Here is a 9,449-nt window from a genome sequence, read left to right as displayed (position 1 = left end):
TTAGAGTGGTATTTTTCAAAGTAAATGTATTTTTATTGGCTGCACCCCACCTGTCTTGCAGAGTGGAACAGAGCCTTGATGACTATTGTGTGCCCAAAATCAAAATCAAAATATTTTTTCTGTGAACATGCCTTCTGTTTCTTTATAAAAGTACCATAGTAAGTTAATATCTCATTTTACTTAATATGAATAGGAGTAATTCATCAATTTATGCAAGAATTACTTTTTAACATAGTCATAGGCTAAGTTTATTTTATTCCTTGTACAATGTAGCAAGACTTATAATACTAACAGTTTTATGCAAATAAATATGATATACTATATGAAAGAACACCACACACTGTTGAACAACTGTGAACAGGAAAATACTTGTTTTAATCAAGGAGTTTCTTGTAGCATTCTTAACATTATGAATTGTTCCACGTTATTATGTTCATCATGTATCTGATTTGTAGTGAATGTAGCAATTTTGTGCTATACATTGAGTTCACTTTATGTATCACATCTTAATCAGTTTAGCAGTTAACTGAAAGAAGTGCACATGCATAAGTTACATAATAAAATTTATGGTCATCTTAATAGATTTCAGAGTCAACTACTATTTAAAATATGTCACATAGGGGAAACAAGACAAATAAATTCACATATCTGTGCTGTGTGAACTTAGTTCTCAAATATTCTGTCTCTTCTTGTGTAACTTGAAGGACTGTGATGTTCATTCATAATTTTCATCAACTGCCTTACTAGAAGAATACTGTTTTATGCTATGTATGAAACTAATTCTTAGTGACATTCTTAAAAATACATAAATAAAGATACGTACAAAACATTTCCAGACACAAGAAATTCTTAGAATAATTATTAAAAATTCAAATCTTCCATTGGTCATAATATTCAACTGTCGGTTTAATAGCAGACCAAAGCACCAGCTCTACAGGAAATGGAGGAGACCTTGAAGGCACAAAGGAGACGCACTCCGTGTCTACTCAACTGAATCATTATTGTCTGCAGTGTCACTAACCTGATGTTAAGAAACTGGTGTGACAAATTTGGTTTCCTCAACTCCAGTACTACATTACACAACATAACAACTTTATCAAAAAGATTTCTGTGAATATCTATTACGATAACGTTTAAAAAGAAGAGAAAAAAATTGGTTTTCTGTATTGTGTCAGTATTAAAGAATGAACTTCCAGTAATTTATACTTGTAACTAATTTTCAGTAATTACAAAATAAGGAGGCAGAGCTCAGTATTATATGGTTAAAAGGGGTATTGTCAACATTGTTATTACTGTCAGTCATTCTGAACACTATTACAAATTTTCACACATGACCCTGCAAGGAAGTCCTTTATTATGCAGTGCATGGTCATATCCAAGGCCATCCAATATCCTGTTTCTTTTACTTCCTTTTCACAGAGGTGGGAGAACCTTTATATAAGGAGGACTGGCATAGAGACCTCAGCAGTAAGACTTTATACTTTTCTCTGTGAGAGTGAGTGACAATGAAAGCAAACAATTACTTTTATTTTGTGTGCATTTTATTAAGTGTGCTGGATAGTTTTATGTGCAGTGCATCTAATGGGATAGAATTTATTGAAAACAAACATCAGTCACTTAAGGATTCACCATCATATTTACTTTCAGTATCTGAAGATCCTCATAATTTTCAAAGGTATTTGAATTTTCGTGGAATTCTACTAGACCAAACACCATCGAGTTCAGAATTATTGGGGCCAAGTATTGATTTAGATTACACACATTTACAAGAAGATACTTCAGGAAAACAAAGTCATGGTATTTCTAGTGATTCACGTGGTTTCTACAATGAAAATGATGCTGCTAGAGCCACAGGACGTCTTGGATTTTTTGGAAGTTCTGCAAAACAGGGTGCATCTGGGCATATGTCTGAACATGCTTATGATGGCCTTCAGAGAAGAGTTCATCATGATTCATCTGACAGAAACTTTTACAATGGTATTTCTGGAGCACATGCTGATAGACGGTTTGGAGGTCTGTACAATGGTGGTCATGAATTAAAACAAAAAGGGCTCGCAGCTGCTGCAGTTGGATCTAATGGTTCACACCGTAAAGGCCATCACTCATCAGGTTTTCATAATTCTTATCATAAAGATGAATCAGGAAACAATACAACTTTCTACGATGATTCTGCAGATTTTGGTGGACATTTCTTCTTAGGTTCCGAAGATGGTTCATATATGAATCAAGCGGATGAACTGTATGGAGGTAACTATAACCATGGTGCTTTCAAAGACCAAGTTAAAGGACGGCAAAGCAACTATGGTCTTTCTAATGCGTATGATGCTGTTAATGGTCATAAACAAAATTATGGTCAGGGTCGTTTCTTCGATAATGCAGCCGGTTATGCTGAAGAGGAGCAAGTTAAAAACAATGAGCGTGCTTTGTTTACTGGACGGAATGGTGATTCAAAAACCTATCATGGGGCAAACAGAAACCATGAGCAGCTTTATGGTGGAGGTTTGAAGCCTAAATTTCATCCCACACTTGATGAACCCGAACATAGAAACAGTTTCTCGAGTGAAAAACGTAATTATTATCCAGCTGATGGCCGAACTTACGCGCTACGGAAAAGACCAAGCGACAGTTTAAGTGACTATGGTATTGACGATGGGGCAAGGCAATATTCTAAACAGTACGAATCAAGTGCGAGTAAATATCTTAAACCACAAACTTCTGCTGAAATCGGATACTATGGGACTTATAGAGGTATTACTTACTGAACAGCTGTCAAATGCGCATCGTTTATGGAAAGGTACTAAATTTTAACGAAATGTGTTTAGTGCGTGGGAGTTTTATGAAGTAATTTAACGGCTGCAATTCTTTCTGCGGCTTTCACAATCTGTATTCCAGAAAACCAGTCACAATTTCTTTTATCGAGTACTTGTAAATTTTGCTGTGTAGTAATGTGTTCTACTGGAAATTTTTTGTGTCGTCATTGAAGGAAAGCTTGATATTGTAACTACTGTTAATTTTTTATGTGCGTAAATATGCCATTGTGTTTTATACTTTGATATCACTGTCAACTCTTTAATTTTCAATAAATTAATTAGTAGCAACTTTTATAGTTTTGTTCTGTCATTTATCAACCACCACAACATTTGGTAATGGGATTTGATTACAAGTGCTGTTTACTACTTCAGTATTTAAGCTGTTGAAATATAATAAACAGTCATAGGTACGATTACGCCAGCTTTCATATCGTTATTTACATAGTTCATTATCTGTCGTGACGTCCTGAATAATATCATTGTCCAAAGAGGTATGTGCATCGTCCTTATCCTCAAAGATACTGCGCCTTGCAAGTCACCCCTATGAATGTGGCGTGACCGGCATGACAACGTAAAAGTTGTCAAGATGGCGGATACCTTGGATGTGGTGGAAGAGAGCGGGTTTCTTTCAAGTTTAATATGGGAAATTCTTAAAAGTCCAATTAACATTGCTTTGGTGGGAATAATCAGTTATCTTGTATATAAAATAATAAAAAGCAGGCAAAAGGTACATGAACCTGTGCACATTGAACCAGAATTACCGAAGTTAAGAAGAGATTTTACAGTAGAAGAGCTACGAAAGTATGATGGAACTGGCCCAGATGGAAGAATTCTTGTTGCTGTGAATGGAAACGTCTACGATGTCACGAAAGGGAAACGTTTTTATGGACCAGGTGTGTAGTAATTCTTGTTGAACCGTAGTATATTCTGAAGGTTCCAGGTTGCATTCCAAGTGATGGACAGGTTTCTTAAGTCTTTAATGTATCTATATCTACTTTTACGCCTTCACACAGTATGTAGTATAATAGCATGCATCGAATGACAAATTCTCGCCTTAGTGCTATCAGAATAAATCTTAGCTAGTTTATTATAAACACCGTAGTTTGTCTCATGTTCACATCTTCTGAAGAAAAACATTTTTCATTGAAGCTAAATAATTGCCACTTTCAAGGAGTCATAAGTAACTTTGAGGGACTGTTCAGTGCGGGATTATGATTTCAACCATTAAAAGAATGGGAAAATTATTCATTCAAGGAAGTTGATAAATTATTTTTGCAATCAATTTTGTACTATGGCTATCATTCACATAGTTACTGTGCCATTTACTTACCATGTTTGTTATTGAATGTTTAATGAAATGTAGTAGGATTGTGAGTCATGCATAAGTGGTATGCTCACACCATATCTAATCTGTTCCATTTAGAAAATATGAACAGTGCTTTGAGTTCCTTTGCATTCTGTATAGCTAGAGGAGTAGCAAGCTAATCTATCCTTATTTCAGTAACATAAAAACTGTACAGTAGATGCACCACTATATATGGGCCTATAGGCCTAAAAGAAGTTGAATGTACTTCAAAATAAGATATATTTTACTTTAAGCTAATGAGAAAATCATTCAGATTATTTATACAAGTAAATATGCTTTGGCATTTACTTTCATGAAATGGGGTCAACTGAAGACTAGGATACACTCTGTAGGCTTTGAGCAGTGACGTCATAGTTTACTCATATATATTGTCTTTATTTTCAAGTCGTAGATAATAATAAATCTGTTATCTTCAGTGGTGAGGCATCATCATTGTTCATTGAAGTAAATGAATGTGTTCTTAAATGATAGGGTTAGACACACTGTAAGATTTGTCACTTGTATTAATTTACGTCATATGTTCATTGCAGTTCATTAGATACTTATTTTCGTTCTTAGTGAGATAGTTTGGAAAGAACTGCTTTTCATTCTAGACAATTTTTACTTTTTTATCTTCTTATGTGGGTTGGATTTATCTATATTAACTGCAGCAAGGTATATAAATTTTTTGTTCGCATTTTTTCAGTTGGTACTAGTATTATCGCAGGTGAAAAGGCAGACATTCTAAAAATTATCTTATATCTCAGTTGAGGTATATAGGTCCACTGAAGAATACAACATTAGTGCTAGCCAAGACAAAAAAAAAGTGACATACGTAACATCAGTATCCTGTACCTCAGTTGAACTACGAAGGTAGTAACATGTTCTTCAGTTGACCTATATAGGTGTTATGTATGTCACTATTTTTCTCCTTCACTAGAATCTTGGTCCGTCAGCTTATATAGCTCAACTGAATAACAGTACACTACCTTCACAGTTCAACTGAGTGTAGGATGCCAGTGTCACATATGTTGGTTTTTTCATCTTCACTAGCAGTAGTATCCTGTTCTTCAGTTGACCTTTGCAAGTCAACTGCAGCATGGGATACATATTTTACACATGGGTCATTCCATGTCAAATCAACCAATTGTACTACATGATTTGAACCATGACCTCTTAGATTCTCCCCCCCCCCCTCGCCCTCCGGGTAAGGTACCCACTAACACTAGTTTAAATTTGAAATTTCAGATTTTTCTGACCTTTGGTTTTGGAGTTTCAAGGGTTTAAAAATAAAAAAATCTGCTTTTGATCAGTCGATGATTGTTTTAATATGCTGTAGCTCAAAAACTATACAACCTAGAGAGCTCAAACTTGCACAATTGTTTTCCTGTAAAAATTCCCTTCAATTTTATATGTAACATGACTGTTGTTGTTGTTGTTGTTGTTGTTGTGGTCTTCAGTCCTGAGACTGGTTTGATGCAGCTCTCCATGCTACTCTATCCTGTGCAAGCTTCATCATCTCCCAGTACCTACTGCAACCTACATCCTTTTGAATATGCTTAGTGTATTCATCTCTTGGTCTCTCCCTACGATTTTTACCCTCCACGCTGCCCTCCAATACTAAATTGGTGATCCCTTGATGCCTCAGAACATGTCCTACCAACCGATCCCTTCTTCTGGTCAAGTTGTGCCACAAACTCCTCTTCTCCCCAATCCTATTCAGTACCTCCTCATTAGTTATGTGATCTACCCATCTAATCTTCAGCATTCTTCTGTAGCACCACATTTCGAAAGCTTCTATTCTCTTCTTGTCCACACTATTTACCGTCCATGTTTCACTTCCATACATGGCTACACTCCATACAAATACTTTCAGAAATGACTTCCTGACACTTAAATCTATACTAGATGTTAACAAATTTCTCTTCTTCGGAAACGCTTTCCTTGCCATTGCCAGTCTACATTTTATATCCTCTCTACTTCGACCATCATCAGTTATTTTGCTCCCCAAATAGCAAAACTCGTTTACTACTTGAAGTGTCTCATTTCCTAATCTAATACCCTCAACATCACCCGACTTAATTCGACTACATTCCATTATCCTCGTTTTGCTTTTGTTGATGTTCATCTTATACCCTCCCTTCAAGATACCATCCATTCCATTCAACTGCTCTTCCAAGTCCTTTGCCTTTCTCTGACAGAATTACAATGTCATCGGCGAACCTCAGAGTTTTTATTTCTTCTCCATGGATTTTAATACCTACTCCGAATTTTCCTTTTGTTTCCTTTACTGCTTGCTCAATATACAGATTGAATAACATCGGGGAGAGGCTACAACCCTGTCTCACTCCTTTCCCAACCACTGCTTCCCTTTCATGCCCCTCGACTCTTATAACTGCCATCTGGTTTCTGTACAAATTGTAAATAGCCTTTCGCTCCCTGTATTTTACCCCTGCCACGTTTAGAATTTGAAAGAGAGTATTCCAGTCAAGATTGTCAAAAGCTTTCTCTAAATCTACAAATGCTAGAAACGTAGGTTTGCCTTTCCTTAATCTTTCCTCTAAGATAAGTCGTAAGGTCAGTATTGCCTCACGTGTTCCAGTATTTCTACGGAATCCAAACTGATCTTCCCCAAGGTCGGCTTCTACTAGTTTTTCCATTCGTCTGTAAAGAATTCGTGTTAGTATTTTGCAGCTGTGGCTTATTAAATTGATTGATCGGTAATTCTCACATCTGTCAACACCTGCTTTCTTTGGGATTGGAATTATTATATTATTCTTGAAGTCTGAGGGTATTTCGCCTGTTTCATACATCTTGCTCACCAGATGGTAGAGTTTTGTCAGGACTGGCTCTCCCAAGGCCGTCAGTAGTTCCAATGGAATGTTGTCTACTCCGGGGGCCTTGTTTCGACTCAGGTCTTTCAGTGCTCTGTCAAACTCTTCACGCAGTATCATATCTCCCATTTCATCTTCATCTACATCCTCTTCCATTTCCATAATATTGCCCTGAAGTAAATCACCCTTGTATAGACCCTCTATATACTCCTTCCACCTTTCTGCTTTCCCTTCTTTGCTTAGAACTGGGTTTCCATCTGAGCTCTTGATACTCACACAAGTGGTTCTCTTTTCTCCAAAGGTCTCTTTTAATTTTCCTGTAGGCAGTATCTATCTTACTAGTGAGATAAGCCTCTACATCCTTACATTTGTCCTCTAGCCATCCCTGCTTAGCCATTTTGTACTTCCTGTCGATCTCATTTTTGAGACGTTTGTATTCCTTTTTGCCTGCTTCATTTACTGCATTTTTATATTTTCTCCTTTCATCAATTAAATTCAATATTTGTTCTGTTACCCGAGGATTTCTACTAGCCTTTGTCTTTTTACCTACTTGATCCTCTGCTGCCTTCACTACTTCATCCCTCAAAGCTACCCATTCTTCTTCTACTGTATTTCTTTCCCCCATTCCTGTCAATTGTTCCCTTATGCTCTCCCTGAAACACTGTACAACCTCTGGTTCTTTCAGTTTATCCAGGTCCCATCTCCTTAAATTCCCACCTTTTTGCAGTTTCTTCAGTTTTAATCTACTGGTCATAACCAATAGATTGTGGTCAGAGTCCACATCTGCCCATGGAAATGTCTTAAAATTTAAAACCTGGTTCCTAAATCTGTCTTACCATTATGTAATCTATCTGATACCTTTTAGTATCTCCAGGGTTCTTCCATGTATACAACCTTCTATCATGACTATGCTACCTAAATCTGAAAATTTTAAACTATTCAAAAAACCTTTTTTGAAATTCCCAAAATATGTACCCTCGGATTTTTTTATAAAAATTGTGTGTTGTCCAGTCTAACAGACTACATGCATGCAAAATTTCAAAATGGGATCTCAGTGGGTTCTTGTATAAAATATTTTACTACCACAATACACACTAGTGAGGTGAAAAGCAGACTATTTGTAGGCTATGAATACTAAGCTAGGCCTATGTAATTCTAACAAACTTATATTATTATGTTAGCCTTTTTATGCAACATTACACTCTTATTGTTTGTTAATTCATTAAATGATATAGTGTTGTTTTTAATTTAATGTTCATGATTCTTTTAACTACGCATCAGAAGGAAGTGAACACATTTTAATTGGTAAAATACGTGCTAGAAGTTAAAATTTTGAATAAAGCCACTCACCTTCATCCTTAGTTGTAAATGGCAGAAATTATCTTTTTCTCGGTTTTCCAGTGTTATTTGAAATCATTTACAACAAGTTCCTTATATTAGAAATTGGCATATAAGTAATTTCACTTGGGAAAAAGATTAACTTGTTGATATTTGCATGGATAGAACTGTATTTGTAATACTAATTGGTATTTACACAACTTAGTGTTTAGTGAGGGTACGTGTAACATAATTTAAATGTGCTTCTTTTATGATCTTTTAGGATATTTTTCCAAAGCAAGAGAAGACAACTTCATTTCTTAAGCACTTAAAGTGTTGATTCTTCCCCTAGCTGTTGTTGGATTCGCTGTTTGTAAAAGAGTATTTTCTGGGTCATCTCTTGGTTGTGGATAGTAAAAAGACTGTGCTGGACCCTTTGGGTGTAAAAAAAATTTATTCGGTACATGTCTGTGTTTTTCTTCAGTGCATCCTAGCCACTAAGTCATCATATGCTACTGTCACAAAACCAGCAGCAATATTTTCCACGTGTGATGGTGTTGTTCAGTGTTGTCACGTATTCAGGAGACTCATCGGAAATACGGAAGCGTCCGATCCCACCCATCTGCTTTGACCCATGACGTCACAAATATGGCGGAAACAAAAACAAACACACACACTTTCAACAAGAAGCCTAATGACACTAACAGGACAAGTGCGGGAAATGGGGTGTTTTCGGTGGGGGGGCAAACTAAATATAAACAAATTCAGACGCCTTGTGTAGCTACAACGTGTAAGTGGAGACAGCCATGCATGAATACCCACCCACCTCCCCAGGGGTCGTAACCCCTGCAACCCATAGAAGATAAAGATGCTTCAGTTGCTGATTAGTGTTTTTAGTCTTTTTTTTTTTTTTTTTTTAAAAAAAAACTCACGGGATAGAACAAACAGATCAGAAAGATAAATATAATAAACTAAAACAGAAATTGGAGGAAACAGATAATTAAAATAAGTAATAAGTGTTTTTAAATTTTAAAAAAATCTCACGAGATAGAACGAACAGATCAGAAAAGTAAATAAAATAAGATAAAACAGAACTGGAGACAGCCACACTCAAACCAAACTCCGCGCCGTCATGACGTCACA

At 36.2% G+C, this 9,449-nt stretch overlaps 2 protein-coding genes across 2 annotated transcripts in view; both read left to right on the top strand.

Annotated features, from left to right (window-relative positions):
• Positions 1 to 1,431: 1,431 nt before the first annotated feature.
• Positions 1,432 to 3,058, top strand: LOC126253655 (uncharacterized). Its single transcript, XM_049955169.1, has one exon. The coding sequence runs from the start codon at positions 1,506 to 1,508 to the stop codon at positions 2,760 to 2,762; it is 1,257 nt and encodes a 418-aa protein (XP_049811126.1). The 5' UTR covers positions 1,432 to 1,505; the 3' UTR covers positions 2,763 to 3,058.
• A 305-nt stretch (positions 3,059 to 3,363) lies between these two features.
• The window catches only part of LOC126253656 (membrane-associated progesterone receptor component 1), a 48,233-nt gene continuing 42,147 nt past the window's right edge, over positions 3,364 to 9,449 (top strand). Inside the window, exon 1 of the mRNA XM_049955170.1 lies at positions 3,364 to 3,703. Coding sequence (XP_049811127.1) covers positions 3,397 to 3,703 — 307 coding nt within the window. The 5' untranslated portion in view covers positions 3,364 to 3,396. The remainder of the gene's footprint in view (positions 3,704 to 9,449) is intronic.

Source organism: Schistocerca nitens, chromosome 4, assembly GCF_023898315.1.
Source record: "Schistocerca nitens isolate TAMUIC-IGC-003100 chromosome 4, iqSchNite1.1, whole genome shotgun sequence".
NCBI lineage: Eukaryota > Metazoa > Arthropoda > Insecta > Orthoptera > Acrididae > Schistocerca > Schistocerca nitens.
The sequence above is the reverse complement of the archived record's forward strand: the minus strand, read 5'-3'. Positions and strand labels throughout refer to the sequence as shown.

Excerpts from the sequence above, each read along its gene's own strand:
- LOC126253655 (XM_049955169.1), top strand. The coding sequence starts at position 1,506 with ATGAAAGCAAACAATTACTTTTATTTTGTGTGCATTTTATTAAGTGTG.